This window comes from Antedon mediterranea, chromosome 3 (genome assembly GCF_964355755.1).
Source record: "Antedon mediterranea chromosome 3, ecAntMedi1.1, whole genome shotgun sequence".
In the NCBI taxonomy this organism is placed as follows: domain Eukaryota; kingdom Metazoa; phylum Echinodermata; class Crinoidea; order Comatulida; family Antedonidae; genus Antedon; species Antedon mediterranea.
In genome coordinates this window covers 31,708,356-31,734,700 of record NC_092672.1, presented here as the reverse complement: position 1 = coordinate 31,734,700, position 26,345 = coordinate 31,708,356, and the positions used below count along the sequence as shown (strand labels likewise).

Here is a 26,345-nt window from a genome sequence, read left to right as displayed (position 1 = left end):
TTGTAGTTTTTATAGATTTCATTTCAATATTTTTTATTGTAATACAAACGTTATTAGCTATGTGCTATTGTTTTTGTAATTTTATATATACCGTAATAAATAAATAAATAAATATTTGGACACATCACATTATGGCAATGCCCTGGATCCTGGCGTTATTCCATACATTACCAAGAAATTCGTAGTTCTCAATAACTTAATGTTTCACAGAGATGATAATACATGCTGTACACTACCAGCACCTCCTACGTTTACTAGAATTTGCTACAAGTTAGATGACCTCATGGTCTACTATATTTATAAAACATCAATGATATTCAAATTCAAATTCAAATTCAAATAAACATTTATTTCTTTCATTCATATTTGAGTAAAAAACATTATAATTTCTGATATTTTATAAATAAATATTTTTTTTTTTAGAGATATAATACAGTAAATCATAATGTATAAAAAGATGATTCAGTTATATACAAAATGAAAGAGGCAAAAAAACCCAAGAAAATATCGATCAATTGGAAAAAAAAAAATCCAATTGAAACTTGTATGTTGGGAAGCCATGTAAAAAGATTATATACTTATATATATAAATGTAAACATATAAATACACAAACACATATAGATCAACAGACACACACACACACACACCAACAGTAAAGGAAGCAATTTCGAAAAAGTTTCTAAAGTTAAAAAAATATTACAAAATAGAGAAAACAATTAGTTATAATTTGAAATATCATGGAAGTATGATGATATCAACACCCTTTCTTATGAATTCCTTTAGGAAACCAGTATAGAAAAGAGATGCATAAAACATCTGCATGGGTAGAAGTTCACTGAGTTAAGGAAGACGTATTTATCACCTAAGGCGTAGACTGTACGCCAATATAATATAATTATGATATAACTATATGGTTTTTGCTATGTAATTCATTTACAATATACTATTATTGGTTTATTGGCTCCAGGGTAGACTGTGATGTCAAATTTACCCCACTGTTTAATTGAGGTAAACCAAATCAACCCTAGGCCTGACTGAGATTTATACAGTTACACTCAAATTGATTGAAGTTTATAGATTTTTTATGTATTTTTAGGCCAATAGCTATATTTTATTGAGTCTCGTGGTGGGACTTGATGGAAATTTGAGTGGTCCCAAGATTGTGAAGCCCTTGAGTTGTGTCATGTCCCCAGGCCTTGGTTCTAGCTGGCCCCAGTGTGGCTCATTTGATATTTTGCAGGCGTCAGTCCCATTTAAAATTTTTTTGGTCTAGATCCTTTTTCAGAAAATCCTAGAGTTACACTTGTTGTACAGAAAAAAAAGAAAAAATGAAAAGAAGAATACAGATTATCTTTAAAGTTTGTACTTAATACTAGAAAAATTAACTTGGCTTCAAATTTTTTGTTGTGCCAACTTACCTGGATAAACCAAAATAAGCCCTTACCCACGAAGTGTAGGATAATGTTGAAATATCCAATGAAAACAGCACTCATAGATTAATATGCGTTTTCATAGAATTGGCAGCACAATGGAAAGTAAATGCATATGTGCAAGAGATAGATGGAGGGATGTAATGTATTCTCAACAACATAATGGAAATAGGTGTTAAAAATAAACTAAATAATTATGCATAAAAAGGAAATGCATATAATTATAATAACAAATTGGTACTTCCTTTGAATAGAATAAAAGTTTTAAATATTTTATACAAGTCACTATGATTATAATTAAAAAGTAATTGAAAACCAATAAAATTTACATCAAAGTTATCGCGTCTTTAATTTGCTTGCATCTAAATTTCAGTTACATAAAACACCCTTTTGTTTTGTTTCCTTAAAGAATGTTTATATTTATTATTACCAGGATTAGTAAGAGAGTGCTCAATTATTGTCAACAGACTAACTGTAGGTTTTTCCTGATTGCTTACTGCTGTTCGAAGGCAACTGCAAAAACAATAAAACCGATACCACTCCCAAAGTCAATACAAGTGTAATGTTGACTTGTGATTGGTAGTCTTAAAATTTCAAGATTATTATGTTTAGTTGCTGGATACCAATATAGATGTACTGTATAGACCTGTGTTTTGGCTAGACAATTGATTTTAATTGGTTTTTCCTTAAGCGCCTGATTTATCATTTAGCAGGATATAACTTTGATACTGTAGCTCATGCTTTGACTGATGATTCAGGCTAAGAGGTACATTTCCTATTTTGAATAAAAGTCCCAAATATTACACTCTTAGCATCATTGTGTAAAAGTCATAATGAACAGGGTATGATTTAGCAACCATCTATCTATTTTGCATATTGTGTCCTTTTTCTCCTATTTATGGTTCTCCGAATTCAGGAAAATATTAAATTGGCATTCTCTGTATTGAACCTTATGAAGACTGGACCAATGGCTTATCATCTCATCTGAAGGATGTGTATATGAATAATGTGAAGAGTTTAATTGTTATCATTTCAGATACGAATGAGTGTTTATTTAACAACGGCGGATGTCAAGGGTCATGTAGCAATACTATTGGCAGCTTCTATTGTAAATGTACACCTGGTCATGAATTGGCATCAGATGGAGTTTCTTGTATTGGTAAGTGGATAAGTGGATTCAAGGAGGGCCAAGTCAGCCCAGGTCAAGCCAGCCCAGGCCACCTCTTCCTCCCCCTTGAAAATTATAAATAATGCAACAGATAGGACATCAGTAGAAACTCAGTACTTTGTACATTTTAGGCCCGTGTAGTGGAACTGTAACTCCAGGATTTAATCTTGACCATGACTGTAACTCGCTCATTGTACACCTTATGCTCTATCAGACATAATGTGACAAAAAAATGTGATGTGCCCATATATGACTATGATAATGTCATATCACTACCATATTTGGACATATTACTACTATATTTGGGCACATCGCACATTTTGTGTGACAAAGTTTGATAGTATAGACAGACCTTAAGCCTTAATTGAGACCTGGTTTTAAGCATGACATAGTTTATCCATCTTATCAGTGGTGAGTTACTACTGTATGCTAATGGCTATGAACATTGAAAAAAGGTTACTTCAAATAAAATTTTAAAATATTTATTGCCTCTTTGTTTAGATATTGATGAATGCGAGATCAACAATGGTGGTTGTTCAGACACTTGTACAAATACCTTTGGAGGCTACCAGTGTGAGTGCCCAGAAGGGCAGAAATTACATGCCGATGGCCGAACATGTGTTGGTATGTATGTTTCACTTAGCATGTCTTAAATTTGCATGTTAGTGGAGCAAGGGGAAAAGCTAGCATGCTGAATGAAAACATATTGTTATGGACTTTTTTTATTTAATAACTTTCATAGAATTTGGAATTAAACACTTTTGAAATGATCTTCTAAAGAAGAAAAGGAATTTGAATTTACACAAGTTGACTGGATACTATGGCCTAGTTATATTTGACCTGTATATCATAGTTAAATATTAAATTAATAATTTATGCTTAGAAATACTTAAATAATTAACAAGTTTTTAGTTTAGAAACTTTCTTTTATGATTTTAAACGTATAGTTCAATGTGTCCTCTAGAGGGAGCTATGCAGTGTAACTGAAATCATTTCACAATGTTGCTTTAAGGTCCTCAAATTGCTTGTAAAACTCAAACCGTTTTTTTAGAAACAGCAAGGAGTCCGAGAAGCAAGATCTTCCCAAAATGGACTAGTCGAACATCAATCCTATTCTGTTTGCTTACCTGTCAACCACAACAAAAATTAAATGCTGAAATTTTACCCATAGCATCAATTATTCAAAAAAGAGTGAAAAGTTTACTTTTACAGAGTAGTGATTACGAATCATGGGAAAAAGATCTTTGCGTGTAGACAAGTCTCCCTGTTTTTCTTCTTTGAAGTACTTCAGTTTTATGAGTAGTCTTTTTCCCATAAACTAATATATCCTGTTTTGTTTATATTTGATAGCTATAATTTATAAAAAGGAAATATTGTAATTCTACTCATCCCAGTGCCAGAAAGAGGCAAATATATAGGTCTGTACAATTGGGCCAATTGCAGTTCTCGTCAATGATGCGTTGCTGTTTATCTGGGAAATGTTACATTACAATTGATACCAGAGTCAATGACCAATGAAGTTTACCTTTTCTTGATTGTTTTTTGGAATATATCCATTCAAATTTGTCTTCTAACACATAACAAATGCTAATTAAATTAAGTAAAAATAACTGATGGAAATGTGGAAGGTGTATCTCTCTGTTTTGATTGAAGTTTAAAAGATTTTAGTAATGGTTAAGCTCACAGTCACTATTGTTTATAGATTTAAGTTTTCTTCTATATTTAAAATATTTTCTTAATTAATTATATAATCTTTTTAAATATGTTTTTGATAATCCAATAATTAAGTATTTTTATGCAATTGCATGAGAATCTATGTACTAGTTATTCCAATGAAATATTTGCTCAGATTATAGACAACTCACTCCTCTGTCGACTGACATTAACTGAAAGAGACTGAAATGGTCTCTTACATATAGCACTTAAATTATAATATTTGAATCAAGAATGATTTACTAACATCTTTTTTACACTGATCTTTTGTTTTTAAAAAAATGTATTGCATGGCTGAATATAGTCCCAGAGAGCCAGGGCACAAATTTGGGGGGATTTTATAGAGATTGCCTTAAAAGATGGCTCCGTGTTTAACATTTCTATTGTTATAAAACAATGATAATAACCTCACTTATTTTTCGTTAGCATCAGCAATGAACATCTGAAGTAACGTTTATATTTTCAAAGAATATGAACACTTTAAAAATTTGTTATGTCCAAATTAAGCCTAATTTCAGGAGTGGGATTATATTCTGATATACTGTATTATTTTTTTTAATATCTTTTGTTTGCATGTTTTATTTTATTTTTCTTGCTGCATGTAGCTGAAGATGGCTGTCTTATTGATAATGGTAATTGCGAGCATCGATGCATTTCACTTGAGTTTGGTTCATACAGTTGCCAATGTTATTCAGGATATCGTCTATCACCCAATGGAAGGAGCTGCGAAAGTAAGAAGAGTAGAAGAGATACCCGTTTCAATCTTTTTCCTTCTTCACCATTTACTTCCTTGTCCCATTCACTTCCCTCTCCCATTCATTTATTTTCCATTCACTTCCCTCTCCCATTTTAATTCCCTCTCTCCTATTCACTTTCCTCTCCCATTCAATTCCCTCTCCCATTCAATTCCCTCTCCCATTCAATTTACTCTTCCCCATTTCCTTTCCTCTTTCCCATTCAATTCCTTTTCCCCTTATTCCCACTTTCCATTCACTTTCCACTTTCATAAACAAAGAGTTAATTCTTTACATCATTTTACACAAAACATATTTCATATAAAATGACAAATTACAAATATCAAATACAATTTGAAAATGTTCATCTGGTTTGAAGATACCTTATTTTAAAATTCTATTTTGACAAACTAAAATTAGTTACGGACCTGACTGACAGTTTCAATGCTCATTTCACGACCACTTTCTTCAGAGTGACGACTATATTATATTTGCTTAACAATATAATCGTCACTAAAGAAAGTGCTCATGAAATGAGCACTGAAACTGTCAGTCAGGTCAGTAACAAATTTTGGTTTTTCAAAATAGAATTTTAAAATAAAATATCTAATACATGTCAATATTTGCAATTTCTTTTTACTATATGTCATTTTGGTTCACTTTATTGAAATCTTTTATTTTCATCAAAAGTTTGTTAAAATAATTATTTTTTTTATATACATAGTGGCAAACCCGTGCCGTACCAACAATGGTGGTTGTGCTCACACTTGTCTGAACATTGATGGCACAGCTCTATGCAGCTGCAATGCTGGTTATGAAGTGGGTCAAGATGGTCGTGCATGCATAGGTAATTTTCATCAGGTTCTTCTCAAAAATATATTCTGCTGGTTCTCCTTTCAATAGGAAACTTGTATTTGCAATGACCTATGACCTACAGATGTTATGCCGTTGGTCGTTTGGATCTAGAATCATCCAAAATTTAGGTATTGAGTGAAGAAACATGTCCACACAGTGGCATAGCGCAGGGTAAAACGCCTCTGGTATAGCACTCCTAAAGGCCCTCCAACGCTTGTTTGTTGCATTGGACTGGTCATGCTCCCGGGCCCCTGGGTTTAGCCAGTAAGTGCTCATAGCTGTGTCTGCAAATGCTCATAGCTACGTGTCTGCAATATCTTGCCCAATTGACAAATTGTCATTTTACCATACACCTTCTAGATAATTTATTCAGTAATGAGTTCCAGTTTTTAAATATTGATTTTCTTGTTTATTATAAAGATATTGACGAATGTGAGAACGGCAGTGATCAGTGCGCTCAGATTTGCGTCAACACCGAGGGCTCATATCGATGCGCTTGCGAGGAAAACTTCAAGTTAGAAGACAATGGCCTCAAATGTTATCGTATGTTATTGGTTTTTATATATAATTTCAATTTAATAAACGGAGAGCCCTAATATGTAATTTATTTTTTTAGATTTTTCTGTTTAATCAAAACTGGTTCATGTTGTTACATAGATTTGTTTCTTATCCACCAAATTTATATCAAGCAATTTCCTGTACCTATAAAAATAAAATGTAATTATTCCTCAGGGTTCCTACTAGTCATTGAAAAATTTTACTCAATTTTTTCCAGGTCTAAAAGTCATTAAAAATTTATGAGAAAAAATGTGATAAGATGAAGAAACAATTTTTTTAAAATTGTAATAACAATTATTTAATTTTTTACTATGACATTCTAAGTTGTCATATAAAACTGTCTATGGAAAGTCATGTAATTTTGGCTGGAAAAGTTAGGGAAAGTTATGGAAATTTACTCTTGAGAAAGTGTATAAAATCTGGTTCGTTGAAACAAAGGATCTTTTTCATCACCCAGTGTCTGAAAGATTCCAATGACGGACCTCCATTATTTCCTATCCTGCATGTACAGATTTCTTCAACAGTATATAAGCCTGTAACCTTTTGCAGGAAATTCTTCCACATGTATCATTTGCCATGGGTTGGTCTTCAGATCACCAGCTCTGACACTGTGTCACCAGCTCTGACACTGTGTCACCAGCTCTGACACTGTGTCACCAGCTCTGACACTGTGTCATCAGCTCTGACACTGTGTCATCAGCTCTGACACTGTGTCACCAGCTCTGATACTGTGTCACCAGCTCTGACACTGTGTCACCAGCTCTGACACTATGTCACCAGCTCTGACACTGTGTCACCAGCTCTAACACTACTCTTTCCTCACTCTCTCTAATTATATCAGTTATACATAACCTGATGCTATTTGCCAAAATCTTTCTAAAGGAATTATGTTAGAAGTAGTTACGACTAGTAATCTGAAGGAGAATCCCTGTTTGACCAATAATGGTGGTTGTGAGCAGACCTGCGACATTGACACCAACGGCATTAAATTTTGTAGATGTCGTAAGGGTTATATGCAAGAAGCTGATATGAAGGGATGTCAAGGTTTGTACGGCGTAGAAATGTAAGCGTTTTGATTGGATAAAACACACAAACACAATGAATAACCTTTGACCTAATGACCTTTGACCAAAGAATCCGCTACAATAATAGTGGCTTTAATATTTCAGTGGTCATTGACATTGTGTTTGTGAGTTTTATGAAACAAAAATTAGTTTAAGAATGAAATTAGCAAAATGTGTGATTGATTTTTTTAAAGGAATTTACGTTGTGTCTGTACCATCATGTGATACAGCGAACGGTTGTGATCCGTGCGACCAAAATCCAGACATTTGCGACCATATTTGTCGTGGTGACGGGTCGACCATTCAGTGTGCATGTCACAATGGATTCAAATTTGTGGACCCGACAGGGGGCGCCTGTGAAGGTTTGGTAACACCAGTTGTTTTTCTGGTCTTTCCTCGCATATCATGCGCAAACCTATCCTGAATGGCGTGCATCGTTTTCTATGCAACTTAATAATACAATGCTATATTACTATTTATCCATTTTACCCCAAGCCTTCAGTAACATTGTAAATATTTTTCTAGTTTACACTTTTAGCTAATCAGTAAAACATTATTCCCACATATTAATTAATAATAATATTGTAAATTATTAATCATAATAATAAATAGATAAATATATATCTTTAATATCACACATAATCTTTATTTTACTTAATAAAAACTGACTTCCTACAGTATAGTGTGAACTGACAATAAGAGATTAGTTTATACCCAATGCAATGGTATGACAGTATGAAACCATCTTAAACCAATCTTGGAATTTAGATAAAAGTTATATATATCTAACTGCTTGAAAATGGCTTTCACAAACTAAAATGTTCCTTTACTAGCCTGATTGACTTCAGAACCTCTGTACTCTCACCCCCTCCCCCCTTCTTTTACCCCCTCTTTCCATATTCATTCCCAGTAACAGCTCATGTAGTGTGTCTCAATCAAAACAATTTCTATAAACTTAGTTTAATATTGCAGACTTGTCAAATTTTCCTCTTAGCTCAAACTTACCACATTTGAAAGTAGGCCTACTGGTATTCTTATTATTAATAAATTGTTATCAAGAGTGGCTTAAGTAGTCAGTTTGTCTGTCTGTCTTGAAATATATATGATTGAAGTGCATCTTATATAATAGTTATTTACTGTACTAATCACATTTTATTTATATGATTACTGTATAAAGATATAGTATAAATAGATTATTTTTTAGTCCTGGCATTCAATAAAATGATTATATCGCCCTCTGGTTATTCTCTCTTTACATAACTTCTAGAAAATAGATCGTTTGAATAAGACATAGTTTTCATGATCATTTTGCCCTCTAGATTAGGGGAGAGCTTATATTTGGTATGGAAAATTTAAAAGTGATTGCCAAATGTTTAGGACATTTGACCATCATACAGAAAGCCCCGGCTTAATTAATTCCCAAAAATTGAACAACTCTGAGTCCACTCAGCTAAAAATGAGTACCTGGTTAAAAAATATTAGTGAGAATAAGGCGGCATTGAACGGAACTGGCCACACTACCACATAATGTAGAAACTTAGTACAAGGAGCTGTTAACAGGTCATTCTCATACATTCACACTACCACATAATGTAGAAACTTAGTACAAGGAGCTGTTAACAGGTCATTCTCATACATTCACACTACCACATAATGTAGAAACTTAGTACAAGGAGCTGTTAACAGGTCATTCTCATACATTCACACTACCACATAATGTAGAAACTTAGTACAAGGAGCTGTTAACAGGTCATTCTCATACATTCACACTACCACATAATGTAGAAACTTAGTACAAGGAGCAGTGTGTTGACTACTGATCATGAGGTCTAGGTTCGAATCCAACTCTCGCCGCATTGCTTGTACCCTTAGGCCAAATACTTTACTTACGCCTCTCTCCAGCCAGGTGTATAAATGGGAACCTGGTTAGATCGAGACACAACTTTGCACTGATTACTAGCTGCATTATGGGAGTTTGTTTCCATAGGTGTTTGATCCAATCAGTACTGGGGTAATAATGTTCAGCACTTAGAGGTTTCACAACATTAGGCGCTATATAAATCCAGGATATTATTATTAATATGTGAATGACCTTTGTAAAACACCTTCTAGAATTACCATGAGCTCTCCCCTAGCAGATATGTTTGATTTTTATTATAGAATATCATTTTTTTTTACATTAAGCACATTTTTTATAACTTTACATCTTTTCAAAATAGACTTTATTATGCCTTTATTTGAATGACTTATTGTTACTATATATTTTATTTATTTGTTCAGATATTAATGAATGCAGTGCTGATTACAGCGGTGGCAATTGTTGTCAACATGGATGCATCAATAATGAAGGCAGCTACAGGTGTGGCTGTAATGTAGGCTATGTATTGAACGACGACAACTGTACATGTTCTGGTGAGGGCGCCCTTTCTTGTTTTTATTTACGAAACAACAGCTACCATACTCGGTCTTATTTATTCAATCCTTCAAATTCAAAACAGGTGTGGTGAAGTTGATGAACAATTTATTTCCAGTGTGTACTTTATAAAATAAATTTATCCATCCATCATAAAAGATTGATATAAAAAAATTGATTTTCTAAATGCTGTAAATTACAAAAATATACATGAAAAAATATTTTAGTTTTAAGCTAGCAAACTTTTTTTGCAAAGTGCGAGTTTGCCACTGTTTGGAGAAAGTTTTGTTACTTTTCTTCTGTACGCATCCAACAGCGAGAAACTATATTATAATTTATCATGTCTATAAACTAAGTCTCATTTGAGGCTTAGGGAGTGGAGTTGAATGAGTTACAACCCTGGCACTAGGTCAGGATTGAACACTAACCCTGGGGTTAGTAGGCAAGCACGTTAAACACCAAGCTACAGCTCGACAGAAAGTGAAACACAGTGGTTCTGAGATGAACACCTCAAGTAACACTCTCAACACAGTGGCAAACTTGCACTTTACAACAAAATGTTGTAATTGCTATGGGCGGTCATTGGCATAACCCAGGAGCCCCAGTGCATGAACAGCCCCAATACAACTACCCAACGTTGTAGGATCACCCCTTAGGAGTGCTAAACCAGGGATCTTTGCCCCATGCATTACCCCACTGCTAATGTAGATTAGGCTTTAAATTACTAATAAAATTCAGACAATTTATTTTATACTCTTTTTATTTGTAGATGTGGATGAATGCGCAGTAAATAACGGAGGATGTGAACAAGTTTGCCAGAATTACCAAGGATCAGCAGAATGTTCTTGCAAAGCCGGCTACTATATTAACACTGACGGGAAAACGTGCCAACGTATGTACTAAACCGTGGTTCCCACTACCAATGTACCGCAGCGCCGTATCAATGCAAAGTGCCGTATTGCGTAAACAATTGCTACGGGAAATAATTTCAGTTTGATTTCACCTAACAACGTAAAGCAAGCTCAAAAGAGAACATAGAACAGCGCGTAGTCAAGGACGCGAAGTGAATCAAATCAAGGTCTGCAACGAACGATGATGCAACCAAGCATGTTTGATTTCACGCAGACGAGGGCAAGCACAATTATTGAAAGGACACTTTCTTACGTTGCTCTGCATCAATAGTGGAAACCACGCTTAATGTTTCTTTTTTGTAAATAGTTTTATATACCAAGGGTATAATTGTATGAGGTGCCGGAGTCTAGAATGACCGGGAAACATCTTGGTTTAATTAGATTTAATGCTGCTTAGCAATAAGGGCATTTTTACACCAAAATATTGTTGGTGATCACATTTTGAAAATTATATTTTACAGAACAAGCTGGAATACAACCAAATTCATCCCAACTTGTAAGGTTTGCTGAATACGAAAACTCTTTCTTCGGGTCAGATTTTCAAGAAAGTTTGGAAGAGTTTGAAGAGAATAAACCTTTTGGAGGTAAAAATATAGAAGAATTTTATTTTATGTATATCAGTCTACCTGATTCCTCTTGGTTTATTCCCTACATTTTTTAGATCTAATTAAAGGTCACAAACTACATATAATGTAAAAATAAATACTGTATGGTCCTATTGAGATAACTTTTTTTGTCTTTAAACGGTTACAAATGTGAAAAATAAGTCGATTTTAATAATTTTAGCGGTCCACTCCACTATAAATCCCAACATGCATTGCGCAAAGATTGATTTTTTTCTTCTTCTGTAATTCACCCACTTTTTGATCGATCGCGCAGCCAAAACAAATGGAAGACTCCTAACATTTCAACAAAAATACCGGGTTTCCCCCAATTTGTATCAACAGAGTCTAACAAAGACAGAAAGACAATTAATGCAGCAACTATACAACCTCAGGCTAGGCAGCGTACGGTGTTCGTACGTTACCGATGTTTACCAGCTAGGCCTACAAAACTAAGCTTGCTAGGCTAGGCCTAAAGACCGTCCACGAGAGGACATTCAGAGAAATTAGCTACTTAGGTAATAATAATAATACAAAACGTTGGAAATTGTAGGGAATGGGTCTTTAATTTTTCAAAACACAAAGATTCATGACAAAGTAGTGGAGTTGTAGCTTGGTGGTAAGATCCTTACCGTTAGAATTTTTTCTGACAAAAATTTGTCTTTAAATCATTTGTTAAAACTGATTTTTATTCGTTTATAAGGAGCTGTTTGCTCGTTTGGCTCGTTTGGCCCAAGCTGTGAGTTCTCCTGTAATGATGATCCGTGTTTGAATGGTGGAGGATGTAACGTTGGCTTCAATGGTTGTAGATGTCCAGCTGGATTTGCAGGAATTATTTGCAATGAGAGTAAGTTTTCGGACGGCAACATCTATGGATGACTCGTTTAGAGCAGGAACTCTACCCTTTTCACATATGCATAAATTATTACAACTTGTAACCAGGTTTGATCGCCCGATTTATAACACATTTTCATACACGCATATGCAAACTCTGAGAAATCTCGGAAGGAAAGCGAAGTTGCATGCTATTTGATTACTATGTTTGAACAGTTTAATATCAAAGCAATGTGCGTGATGTAAAACTAGGAACATCTTGGAACAAAACAGGTCTCTCATCAGTGTGTTTTTCACAGGGGAGCTCTATGAAATCTTGGGAGATTTTTCACAAAATTGTGTTCACATTATACAAAGCTTTAACCCAAACATTTATGAAGATAATAAAGCAAAACCAGTAACTTTTTTATTTTGCAACGATATTACCTGGACCAGTATAAATGCAATATATCAATCATATTATCATTAAATACATACCTCATTTAGATTGCACTTGTATTGTACCCATATGCTAAAAAGATGTAGTTTTCAGTTTTATTAATTGTTTATAAAAATGTTCATTTTTTCTTAGCTTGTCCGCAGGGATTTTATGGAGATGGCTGTCAGAGTATCTGTATTTGTCAAAATGGAGGTAACTGCAATTTTATAACGGGTGATTGCAAATGTCCAGTTGGAGTTCATGGAAGATTCTGCGAAGACGGTAAGTGACCCTGACATTTTGTCATATAAACTGCCGGTAGTAACAGCACTGCTGACTCTTATGGCAGCTGCTGCATCTAGTATCTGCCTCACATATTGGATTATGCCTCTCCTCTGGTTAAGGTGGCACTGGACAATAGAAGCCCTTGGTCAATGTTGGGACCAGCCAAAGGTGCTTTAAACAGTCGTGGCTTAATCGTCATTCAGTTGAATGTCAGACTAATTGACAAGTCGGCCATTAAGTGACTCCCCAATCATCCTCAACCTTGTCTTCTTAGTTTTATAACTGGTATTTGTAAATTCTTACTAAGATACAAATGTAGTTTGCTAGAGAATTACAAGATGATAATAATGATTATACATTCAAGTTTCAATTTATTTCCAAAGTGCATATTTCATTTCATTTATTCGACCAATAAACATTAAAATAATACAGAACAGAAACAAAGCACAATAATCAGGGGCAACAAGGCAAAAAATTACTATAACGTAAAAAGTCAGTTGGCCCTAAGATAATAAGATAATGTAAGATAATATGATGATAAGTGGTTGAGATAAAGCAAAAATAGAGGGAAAAAACCAAAATAGCAAAGTTCATTGTTATGGCTACCCTTTTACATATAAAACGAACAATGACTATAAAAACATGACAATGACAGGACAATGCATGGACAAATAAGACACATTTCTATAGTGACCATGCTAGGTGGATTCTCAAAGAGTACCTCTTCAATTTTACAAGTAGGAAACAAGTAAGAATAATACTTTGATACTGAATTTGTTTTGGTTGCAATAGAAGAATTTAAAAAAAGGGATGCTTCCATGACCATGGAGGTAAATTAATCTTCCACCTTTGGTTATCCCATTGATGGTAAAAGGCACACAATAACAGACAATAAGTTAGACTCTACTATGTAGTTGTATATCACAGAGACAATAGCCCAAGCAAACACATTATTTAACACTTGACCATGATGATCACTTTAAAATGACCAATGGACATGATTGGTCATCCATGGCCAATGGACATGATTGGTCATCCATCCATTCTACTTTTTCTCATCAAGTTTGACCCCAAGCTTTAAGCATCAACAGTTACGACGCTTATAATTTGAATCTTCAAATAAAGAAATAACAATCAATATGTTTCTTACTGGTCCTATTGTACTTAAGATCTAATATTGATTACTTAGTGAAAAACAATTAATTGTTGTACGCAGTGTTACAACAGTTTGAATGGAGCACTGACTGCCATTTCATTATTGGTAAAATGGTCGTTAAATTGGTATAATTATATTAGTAAAACTTCTTTATTCACTATTAAGTAATATACAATAGTACAGGAAAAACATTTATTCCAGGTTAATATTGCTGTAGTTCTGATTTTGTATTACCATCATTTTTTTTGTATTGTATTTAAAAGTATAAACATATTTTTGTAAATGTACTAAAACTGTACTAAATGAATGGTAATCACTTTAAAAACTGTAATAATCTAGGTATTAAAGTTTCTGATTGAAATAATTCCCTGGATGATGTAAACAGGAAATTTACTCCCTGATATAAACTCCCTGGAATGAATAGACTCCTAGTTGAAATAAGCCTCTAGTATACAGTAAGGCCCCTGAATGAAATAAAACCCCTAGATATACGGTAAGTCTCCTTGGATAAAATAAGACCCTGGGTGGAAGCATCCCCTGGCTGGAATAATCGCCCTGGATAAAAGTAATCCCCCTGGCTGGAATAATCGCAATGGTTAGAAAATTATCCGGGATGTAATAAGCATATAATTTGATGTACGCCCACCTCCACAATTAAGTATAATTTCCATGCAAATTTATTCATAGGCCTATTGATTTAGGCCAATGCACTATTGTTTAATAATTATTGTTATAAACCTAGTATTTTGTGTTCAATATGGCGTAGGTTTTCATCGGTATAATTTTCAATGGACATAACATTCTTAAAGAAAGCCTAAAAATAAGATGCATAGTTGGTATTCACAAACGTAAATGTCACACATTCTTTTATTGAGCTTTAAAACATATTATAAATATTGCTTACAAATAAACAACTTTAGATTGTTTGCATGCAAATTAGGTATTGCATGGACATGTGTATTCTTTATAAAACTCACACCAACTTTATTAAAACTGAAATACTAAATAACAATGTTAAAATTACTAATTTCTTAAAAATCTTCAGAAATTTATTTTAGAATAAATAATTAGGTAGTTATATTTCCTATACGACAGTTTGTGTAATCCCAAAAGAATCGGTGATGACGTGAATTCCACGCACAATGCATTAGCTTTTGGCATTTTTCATACAAGCTTCAATATAATCAATACACATTGTCATATTATTATATTACATCCAAAGTATTATATTACATTTTATAATGTTTTATAATATAATTCTGTTGATTACATTACATTTTTCAATGTTAAAATTATAGTCATATTACAATATTTAATTAAATAATAATTAATATGTCATCTATATTGTAATGTATGTAATATATTTCAAAATAATACAATTGTCAAACAAAAGAAAACCTAAACTTATAAATGATATTATTACGAAAGTTATGTAAATCTTATTCCTTTATATTTACAAGTTTTAAATAAAAAACAAATGCAATAATGCCAATTTAAAATGACTAATGAAATTAATTAAATCTTATTCATTCATATTTATATAAATAATATTTTCAATTAATCAATTAAATAATATTTATTCATTATGCAGAGTATAAGATAATGAATTAGATAAAGAATTAAATAAATCCTAATTAATTCATATTTATAGGAAAAAAAATTCAAACAACATTTTTTTAAATTATCAATTCTTAAATAATAAATAAAAATGAAAAAATTGTATACTGTATAAAATCAATAATAAAATATTTCATATGCCAAGTAAAAAAAGAATAAAAAAGGAATTTATTTCTGTTTACAAATACAAGTAGTATTTGTTGAAAATTATAAATTCTTATATAATATTAATAATAATAATAATGATTCATTATGCCCAGGCAAAAAGAACATGTAGTCATAATATATACATTAGTTTGACAGTAATGTTGCGTTGTCAACCCCCAGACACGTCTCTCGTCGTTTTTCAAATCACTTATAAATAATTTTACATGACATCGCTCGATACAGATATTTCTCTACAATATCAAGAATTCAATTTCAATGCAACTGAATTTTTAATGATATATCTTGAAGCAATACAATTTCAATCATTAAGTTTACTGGTGTTTTTTTTTATTGATTGATTTTATGTTCTTGCTATTTATTATTTATTTTCTGATGATTGTGTTTTAAGAGGATGACCTTGCAAGTAAAGGTCAAAGTGGAATGTGAATAAAACCAACGGGACCCAAAAAAGTGTCCCCTTAATTAATGGTTGAACATTGAAATATATTTCCCTTAATTCGTTTCACTGGTGTTTACTTAATAGGGGTGTCCCTTAAATAAGGTACCCCTTGAATAGGGATGTCCAAAAGGAGGGGTTCCACCATATATTTAATTACAGTGGGACACTGGTTTAAACTAGACATTTATGAAAAAAATTATGGATATAATATTGGAAACAATCAACTTTTAGGCATATGCTCCAAAATGGTCTGTTTTTTTTTTTATAATATATTTATTTAAACAAAAGCAGATTGGTAACACAAACATCAAAAATTTGTAAAATAAACTAAATATATCATATTTGCTATTAATAAAAAAACAATTGTGATAAATAATATATTTTGCTTGTTTGTACTTGGCATGATTACATATAATGTAATATAATACACATCAAACATAATAACAAATTTAAAAATTTGTATAATGTATGACATAAATAATAACATATTTCATAATTACTAAAACAATATATAATGTAAACAAATTGATATTTTTACCAGTATTTAAATAATTTATACACAAACAAACAACATTTTAAATAACAATAAATAACCATTTTAACAATTCGATATTTCCATTCAAATCGTCACAATACATAAAAATATTATGTACATATTAAGTATAGGTAAATAATACTTGTAATTGCAAATAGTTTTGGCTCAGTACCAAACATCTCAGAAAGTTATGTGACCTGAAAATAAACTATAATTATAACCAACCTTGAGTCCGTAATTTTTGTAATTACCTCATAAATTGTGAATTAAAAATGCTGTCAAAATCAAGTCAAATTTGGGTAATTTATCACACTTAAACTGGTGACAAATATTATGTGTAAATTATGACTCAAAATCTTCCCAAATTTATTACAGTAATATATTTATTTATGGTACTGTATCAGCATGTTTTACAGTATCATAGCCAAATACCATGATACAACATCACATGTGAATTTTGTATCATGGAATTGTTTTTAAGCCTGTGTAGATACAGCATCACATGACTTCCTGATACATGTTTATAGAAACACATTTTCAAGCAATATTTTTTTGTATATTTATATGATTTAATTAATGTTCAGTCCTGTAGCACAATGTTTTCCTGTATAACAGACAAACTCTGTGATAAGTATTTTACATTTCAAACTAAAATATATTTAAAATTAAATAACAAATAAAAATTCTGCAAATATAAATTAAAAGTTAAAACATTCTTGACACAGATAATGCTTCTTAAAAATACTTTATCCTATCTTCGGTTATAAATTATAATATGTGATTGATTATTTACAACAATCAATAATAAAATACATTCAGGATAATAAAAAAAAAAATATACATTTCCATTTTTTCAGCATACAGTATGTTATTGTGTCATGTGACAACCTACATTTAATTGTCCCAGATCTCCTTATATGGTATCAATATTTGTATTATTTATCTACAATTTATTCATTAATTTTTGATGATAAAATTGAAATGTAACACAAATTGTTACTTAATACCATGAATGCTTTTGCCTATACATTGAGGAAATATATATATATTTCTTCCATGGCCTATATAACCACATTTACCATTCCCTCTTTCTTAAGCTAAAATGAAAACATTTACCCATAAATATATTTGGTTTATTGTTCACACTTTCCCCAATATAAGTTTATATTTTCACATACTTTACAATCATCTTTACAATTTTTTAATGTTTTTAAAACTAATATTAGCTGAGCTACATATATATATATATATTTGCAGGTTGTCCTCCTGGTAGATGGGGTGACGAATGTCTACGTCACTGCGAGTGCTCAACAGGCCTGACTTGTAACCGAGACACCGGTATCTGTAACTGCCCTCCTGGATTTTTCGGGATGTCTTGTAATTTCGGTAAGTTGATAATATGACATACATTTACTTTTAATCTTTGTTTTTCTTTAGTTCAATACATATTTGATGACTGAATTTTTGTTTTTCTAACCCAGTAATGATTTTATTAACTGAATAAAAAAGCAATATCTTGAGAATTATTGAGAAAAGGACAGTCTATTCTTAAATCTAATTTGCCGTCTTTTGGGATTTCCTAATGAAACCAGTTCGTAATATAATAAATAATTTAGAAATCAGGAAATTAATATGTTATATTGCATAGACATGGAGGTTACTTGTACTAGCTAGTTATTGACTGATATTGACTGCATTCCTTCTGTAGTGTTAGGTTTACAGCCCTGAATTCAATAAAAAAAAAAAGCTCTTTAATTTTAAATAAATTTATCATATGTATCTATTTTCGATAACTTCATTTAAAATAGAAGTTTTTAAAAAATGTATTGAAGCGGTAGGTTGGTCTTTAACATTTTTGTCATCCATTCCCGAAGTTCAAAGTTCAAACCTTAGCGTCAACAATAATACTTCATTGAATTTACAGTGTATTAATAAATATAATTTAGTAGGATAAAACAATTAAAGATTTAAAGATTAAGTTATATACCATACATATATTAAGGAATATTTAATGTTCTGCTATTACAAAAATTGCCGTTAAATTTTAAATGATTTTAGTATCGTCGCCGAATCTTAACACCTTAGTCGTTGAAATTTACTTTTAATTACAATTCATAATTCCTAGCAGAGAGTATTATAATGAATAATAGCGGTATTAAAACTTAATGAGAATTTCAAATGCACAATGAATAAATTTAGGAATATATGCCGTTGTATAATAACGTAATGGTATAAACCAATATGGAATTTAACAGTAATAATTTAGGTATGTAGGCTGCTATATAATAATACAATGATATAAGCATATTTTTTGTTTTAATATACGTATACTGTATAATACATTAAATCACCTTATATGAGATACTCCTATTATGGAAACACTTTATTTGGTGCCAAATGGTGTCCTTTAAATAGAGGTTTTTACTACAGATGTATAATATAAAAAAATCTCTCCTTTCAATCAATCAATCGTTTGCAAAAATATCAGAAAATGTGAGTTTTGAGTAGTGACTTAAAGGTGCTCAATAATGATGTTTTTATAAATTTACACTATGGTGATAACGATCAATGATAAATAGATAAACATACATTTTTCTTGCATAAAAAAAAAAGAAATTAGAAAAGTTTTTGTTCTAGAACTATAGGATAATCATTTATGCTGTCTTTGATAAAAGTTCAATAAAATCGTTGGATTGCCACGATATTATTGCTCTAACTGATCATGACGTCATTTGATTGAACGTGTTAAAATATCATTTTCATCAAAGGCAGCATAGATAGATAGTTCTAGTATGAAAACTTGTTTAATTTTCTTTGTTTAGTTATGAAAAATGCATATTTATCTATTTATCATCGATCGTTAACACCCTATAGTGTAAATGGGCCTTAAATTCCTATTTAGGAGACGCAAGGTTCTACTGTGTATGCAATAATAGTTGATCATAATTTGTTTAGCATCAGTGTAAACAAAGTGCGAAGAATTTTGTAAAACATTCTGTTTGTGTCGCAGGCAAATCAATTACTTGATTGCATTTATAGAAAACGTCTAACTTAATATTCATCTTCTGTTGCTCCAATGATCAATTATTGAGAATGTTTCTAGTAGACCGAAAAACTAACAAGCAAGAGAACACAAACCACGCTAACTATTGGTCAATACTATCTAGCGAAGAACATTTTGCCGTCGACTCTCTCAAGAGACAGGGACATTTGAAATTATTGATACTGTTTCCGGACAGTAGACTCTTAATTAAGGTCTTGCAATGAGAAGATTAGTAACTATCAGTTAATTAAGTGCGATAGTAATATCAATCTTGATTTTACAGTATAATTTTGATATTGATTTTCATTTTATAATTAAGATTTACTTTATTATATAATGATGAGAATAAATTAGTATTTAATAAATTATAATTTAAGCGCTATTTCAAATTCATCCCATAAAGCAGTAATACATTTTTTTAATTAAGTACAAGGAATTCTTACATTATGCATATCTCAGCATTCTATGATCAAATCCAAACTCTCTCTTAGAATCTATTAGACAACCTGAAAAGAACCCCAAAATATATCAAACTTTTATCATTTCCAATTCTTAAAAAGGAAATTTTAAAAACCTTGGACATTGTGTGCCATGCAGCCCTGGATTGTTTTGGGAAAGTTTATATCATAGAACATTATAGCAACAAGACTATACAACATATCGTGGACCAGCCTTGGACAAGTTTATGTCTTAAAACTAGCCACATACAACATTTCAGTTTACGATTCATTAATGCCATGTATGGTGTTGTCAATGACGTGGATCACCATACCTGGAATTACTTGATTTGTCATGTCTGTATGAGTAATGGGATGATGCCAATGGCCCGTTCATCGCCCTCTCGTTCATCGCCCTCTCGTTCGTTGGTTGCGAGTAATGAGAAGTATGGTTCCTGTGCTGTTCCTCCAGACTTCCATTGTATGTGCCATATTGACTGCTTGGATATCCGTTCTGCATACTGTAAGGAGTTCCAGCACGCAGATGACCGACTGTCTCATCTTCAGACTGCCAACCCATGTCCTCCACATACTTAAACTTCTGCAAACAATGATTAGTGTTATCTGTTTTTAGAAAGTAACCATCATGCAGCGCAAGGAGTCTGTCCGCAGATGCAACACTGTTGGTGTCGATCCTGTTGACAACACCTCCAGAGTGCAGAAAGAAGACAACTACGCTAAGATCTGATCGATCTAAGACCAGGAGGTATCCTTCAGTTGACAATGCAACTGCTGTCGGTTGTTTGAGATTTGTCTCAGATCCAAATATTGCCATACTTCTTCCTTGACTGTCTAGATGTTGTACGCGACGGTTGTCCATATCACAGACAAAAACTTGATCTTGGAGGTTAAGGCAGATATCCGTTGGGAACTTAAATTCACCACGGTTTTTTCCCTCTTTCCCAATTTGCTTCACCATGGAACCAGTTTGAAGAAAGACAAATATACAGTGGGCACCAATGTCACTAATCAGTACCTGTCCAAGAGAGTTTACAGCCATACCATGCGGGAATTGAAGCTGTGGCAACGATGAATGGTATCGAAGTTGTAAAGTGCTCTCAGATCCAAGACCGTATGTAAAAAGTCTCTTCTGATTCAAAAACAATATGTAAAGATTTCCAGCATCATCAAAATTGATCAAAGAGAAGTCTTTATAAGGAACCATATAAGATTCATTGTACACTCCTTTTGTCGTAATACGTTGTATACGCTGGTTCCACATTGTGTCAGCAACAAAAACATCTCGGTGGTGTTTCGGACTCAATGCAAGTGATGTTAAGCAGTTGAACTGCCCAGGGCGTGCTCCTTGCGTGCCTATTTTCTGATGAACTGCTATTATTAAAGGATTGTTCCTGATAGGATTTCCAATTATCAGAAGCGTTAGATGATGATCCCCGATAACCAATGGCGTGAACATTATTTCAAACTTTCCGTTATCATCATAATGCATGTTGATTGGAACAAGATTGCCACGCGGGTCGTGAAGTTCGGTCGTAACTTGCGCTTTACTAATAATATGCTGAAGACTATCTTTACTATTAAAAGTTTCAAACAGCACTTTGCTCGGTTCCCCAACTAGAGCAGGGAACTTTGTGTGTCGTAAGGCGCCAACGTGAATGGTCAAAGGCACATCTTTCCTTGCAACAGTTTGATCAAGAACATTTACCATCAGCTCGTAATTTCCAGGGGCAGGAGGTACGTATAAAACTTCATAGAGGCCGTTTTTCTTATCCATAATTGTCGTAACAAGTGATTTTCCTTCTGATGATAGGATAGTGACGCTTATTTTGTCGCCACCGGCTAGTTTTGGCCGAATATTGTAATCAACGGTTTGAACGAGAAGATGACACTCTTGACCGGCAAATGCAGGGTTCAGCGTGACCTTTGTGAGACATGGAGCCGTGTTACTAGCATCCAGTTCACCAAGCTTACGAACTATTTCTTTATAACTTTCCCAAGATGTGTTATGATCCCACTTAAACTTTACGTAACTATTTGCTAGCGGTTGAATGTTGACATTCATCGACGACAGCTCATCTAATGTTGTACGCATGTTGCGTAGTGTTATCTTCATTTGATTACGTACTTGTGCAACCTCAACATCATCTGTTCCTTGTAAGGCATGCTGCGTTATCTGATATGTAGAATCAATTCTATTGACGATTTTTTCAACGTTTTCTTTCTGTGTTCGAATCTGTAATGTCATGTCGTGGGTCGTAGTTGACAGTTGTTCACTTAAATGCTTTTCCCGTTCATACAACACTCGGTGACAGTTATCAAAAAACTCTTTCATGTCGCGTTCAACACGCATTGTATTCGTATTAAACTCGTGGAGCATTTTCTGGGCATTCTGCACAAATTTCAATAAACTTTCCTCTTTGCCAACCATCGTATCTACAAGTTTCTCTAATTCCTTTCTGTGTTCCTTTGCTACATGACTCAGTTCTACAATATCATGATTTGAAGTAGAATGCGATTCAGTCACGCATACGTTACATAACGGTATTTGACAGTCAACCGCTTTACAAAATAAAGTCATGCTTTGCGTATTATGTTTCTCGCAGTAAACAGACCTCCCGTGATTACTAGCGCTGTCGCGTAGTGCATATAATTTATGTCCAGATAACGATTTTAAATGTTTGTGAGCATATATACAATAACGACAGAGAAATATAGCGCAGCTGGAACACCAAGCCGTGGAATGCGCTCTTCTGTCGCAACTTTCGCATGTTGGTGCTTCACCAAGAATATCTTTACGTTCACCCTCATAACGATCTATCATATGATTCACATCAACATTATGTGGGACACTATCTAACCGGGAAATTGAGGATTGAGATAATTGTCTTTGTAACGACCTGTTACTTAATGATTTTTCTCGAGCTAGCGACGCTTGGTGTAATAATTCTTGCGAATTTGGCCGTCGTAAATGGCTTTCACTCGTATGGCGACATCGCGGACAAACAAACGGACGTTTACCATCGTTTGTCACTGCAGCTACACAATGACGACATACTGTGTGTCGACATGGTAACGTCTTGATCATCTTTTTACCTATTTCGTACTGCGTATTACACGAGTCGCATTCTAGATACGGGTTGATCCCCTTGCGCTCGGGAACCGGCTTCAAAATTCTAGACATTTTGATTAAGTTATTTCAAAATTGCTAAATATATAATGGTTTAGTTTCTTACCGATTTTGAAGTCAAATATGTTGTTAAGATACACTTTCAAAGTTCGTGGAAACAGATTATTATTTATGTCAATACTAATGTCGTAGATAGAAGTTCATTGAAAAGTTAACATCCTCATCGGTTACAAGTATCCGCAGATAGAAACATGTAATGTCAAAAATTAATTAAATCCGGTTCAATAGTTCATGATAGGTGGCATACAGTAGTTTTATTAGATAAAACATCCACAATAGAAATAGATATACCTCTAATGAAAGCTGTCTCGGAGAACAGTAGTGAGAATCACCCAGTGAACGACGATGACAAATGGCCAAATGAACCGTCAGGGAGCTTTAATAAACCCCAAGGTAAACGTCAATCAATAACTATGCTATATAGGCAGTGTTGTATCATCGCCTATAGACTGCAGACAAAAGCTATACTTTAGTACACCATACCGAGTCATTCATAAAACCAATCAATATTTGGATTAACTCTATGCCTAGGTAGTATTGCGGCTGCTTCCATCACAAACCCACTTGTTCTTCTGCGTTGGAATGCGTGGATGGCCGCCCCACGTTCTCTCATCCGTGACCGTCACTAGTCACTGCTGCTATAGCAGTCTCCTCACTTTGTTATGAAAATCAATTTTAAATTTCACAGTACAGTAAATTTCCTTCCAGTAATTATCACCTTCTTGCTATTGGTATGAGCAGGCAACCGGAATAAAGACCATTACGATATGTTGTTACTACTATATTCAATAGATGGAGAATTGACTAAAGTAACAATATTGAATTTAAATAGTAGTGACAGAGAGACGCTTGATACAATCAGAAAAGCAAGATTTTAAATAACATGAATGATCTTGTCATGTTCCGTCAACTAATTAAATGAGAGCAAATGGAAATAAATACATTAACTATTGATATTGGCATTTTTTAAGTAACGCTATATTTACATATTCTGGTTACTGTATCACAAATTATAAATTTAATACAATCTAAATTAATTAATTAAATTTATCACAAATTATAAATTCGTAAATATACACATTATTAATGTAATAAATTTAAATAATTTAGGGTTTTTTTCCTTCATATTTTAATGAATTTTAAGCATACAACGTATGTAAACATTTATGAAAATAAAGTAATAATTTAATAATAATTTTAGTTATATTATACCAAAAGTTAGTTAGTTAAAAATACAATATTTCAAATTTTGTCAATGTGTAAAATTTATCTGAGAGTTGTCATCCAGAATGAAATGTAATTTTAACATTAATATTTTTTGTTCCTATTTGGTTTCATCCCACTTATAATATTAAAATACATTGCACATAATAATGAAATCAATAAATATAATTAATATTGTATATAGTGTCATACAAAAGAACATTATTTTCAATCTCTATTTGTTTGTTTTTAAATCATTATACCTGAACTAACATTTTATACTTTTCAACATTGTTTTCTGTAACATTATTTTCTTCTATACATTAACACTGTTTTTATACCTATTTTCTAATTTCTTTAATCATATTGACATTTTTAAAAATCATTTGCTTTTTCGCTTAACTTTCTTTCTCTTTTGAGACATCACCAGAATGATTCATTCATTCATCTTTTAACAATGATTGATTTTACATGAACTTAATATCACCAACATCAAATTCTGTACTTTTTTCTGCCAAATGTTTAAATAAATTGTTAATCACTGAACATAGAAATGTGTTTAGTCCCTATAGGCTATAGGCGCTTGACCTTTGACAAGATCGCCTAAAATTTATAATTTAAAACTACGATACTTAGTATTGTATATTCAGGAATAGCCGCTCCATAGTCTCTTTGCTTTTCTTCCTTATATCTTATTCTTATTAACTCAAAATTATTTTTACTAACAAACATTACTATTTATATGCCTAGTGTGTAAACATTATTGACATAATTTCAATAAACATCCACATACAGTACAACTCTTCTTAACAAAATGTTTTCAATCTTCTATCAACTAAAAGTCGTAGTTAGTCATGTCTCGGGTCACATCCTATGGTCACCGTACAGATAGGCTACTACATCAGTACTTCTATGAATGAATGACTAGTTGGTGACAATAACGCTAGTTGGTCATACCCAGTACCGTTTTGATTTTACGATCATTCGGGAAACCGCCTCACGACGTTGCTACTAAAAATGTTAGTTCTTTAATTTTAGTTTCTTAATTCTGCACTTTGAATTTTGCATTTAGCAGCTTTAAATTATTTTCAGGATGAAACAACAAATTTGTCTTTTCAAAACTTTAATTAACGACCTATCTAACTGTGGCCTTATTACAAATGATTTTGATAAACTGAGAGAAACTGCAGCAAATCGTGCACAATGGTCACATTTATTTAATATGTATTAATATTATTACTTGTCTATGCAAGAAAGACATTACTTATTATTTATATAAGAGTAATTATTTATTATTCATTAAGAAAATATTTATTTCATACATGGATTAAAAGACTTGCTGTGTGTTTATCTTTGTGAAGAAACGATTGTGTTCTGTATATATTTGGAGAAAATATTTATCATCTGCTTGAAACTTACTTTTTTGCTACACGATTTTATCCATTGCATTGTCAATGCGCCATGAGAATCTCATTTTTTATGGAAACCTACGCAATATATGATTTTCTTATTATTATAAAGTACAAAAAATGACAAAACAGTAAATACAACCT

General features: G+C 32.6%; 3 protein-coding genes across 6 annotated transcripts in view; 1 reads left to right on the top strand and 2 right to left on the bottom strand.

Annotated features, from left to right (window-relative positions):
* Positions 1 to 26,345, top strand: part of LOC140045221 (uncharacterized) — a 121,242-nt gene that overhangs the window by 74,212 nt on the left and 20,685 nt on the right. For 2 of the 4 annotated variants that reach the window (XM_072090038.1, XM_072090036.1), the window contains exons 5-16: positions 2,468 to 2,590; positions 3,101 to 3,223; positions 4,918 to 5,043; positions 5,771 to 5,893; positions 6,322 to 6,444; positions 7,718 to 7,885; positions 9,804 to 9,935; positions 10,706 to 10,828; positions 11,309 to 11,431; positions 12,153 to 12,296; positions 12,855 to 12,983; positions 18,159 to 18,287. In XM_072090038.1, coding sequence (XP_071946139.1) covers positions 2,468 to 2,590; positions 3,101 to 3,223; positions 4,918 to 5,043; positions 5,771 to 5,893; positions 6,322 to 6,444; positions 7,718 to 7,885; positions 9,804 to 9,935; positions 10,706 to 10,828; positions 11,309 to 11,431; positions 12,153 to 12,296; positions 12,855 to 12,983; positions 18,159 to 18,287 — 1,566 coding nt within the window. Of the gene's footprint in view, positions 1 to 2,467; positions 2,591 to 3,100; positions 3,224 to 4,917; positions 5,044 to 5,770; positions 5,894 to 6,321; positions 6,445 to 7,341; positions 7,504 to 7,717; positions 7,886 to 9,803; positions 9,936 to 10,705; positions 10,829 to 11,308; positions 11,432 to 12,152; positions 12,297 to 12,854; positions 12,984 to 18,158; positions 18,288 to 26,345 lie in introns of all 4 variants that reach the window. The other 2 variants (XM_072090037.1, XM_072090039.1) reach the window with 2 other exon arrangements.
* LOC140045222 (uncharacterized) lies at positions 20,327 to 22,542 on the bottom strand. The gene has a single exon (XM_072090040.1). It carries the CDS (start codon positions 22,513 to 22,515, stop codon positions 20,695 to 20,697), a length of 1,821 nt encoding a protein of 606 aa, XP_071946141.1. The 5' UTR covers positions 22,516 to 22,542; the 3' UTR covers positions 20,327 to 20,694.
* LOC140043347 (E3 ubiquitin-protein ligase TRIM45-like) lies at positions 22,525 to 24,491 on the bottom strand (the record flags this gene model as incomplete). Its single annotated transcript, XM_072087850.1, has 1 exon — positions 22,525 to 24,491. A coding segment is annotated over exon 1 (1,059 nt), but the record flags the coding sequence as incomplete, so codon positions are not given.

What these genes read in the sequence shown, in the direction of transcription:
- LOC140045222 (XM_072090040.1), bottom strand. Translation starts at nt 22,515, where the DNA reads ATGAAGATAACACTACGCAACATGCGTACAACATTAGATGAGCTGTCG.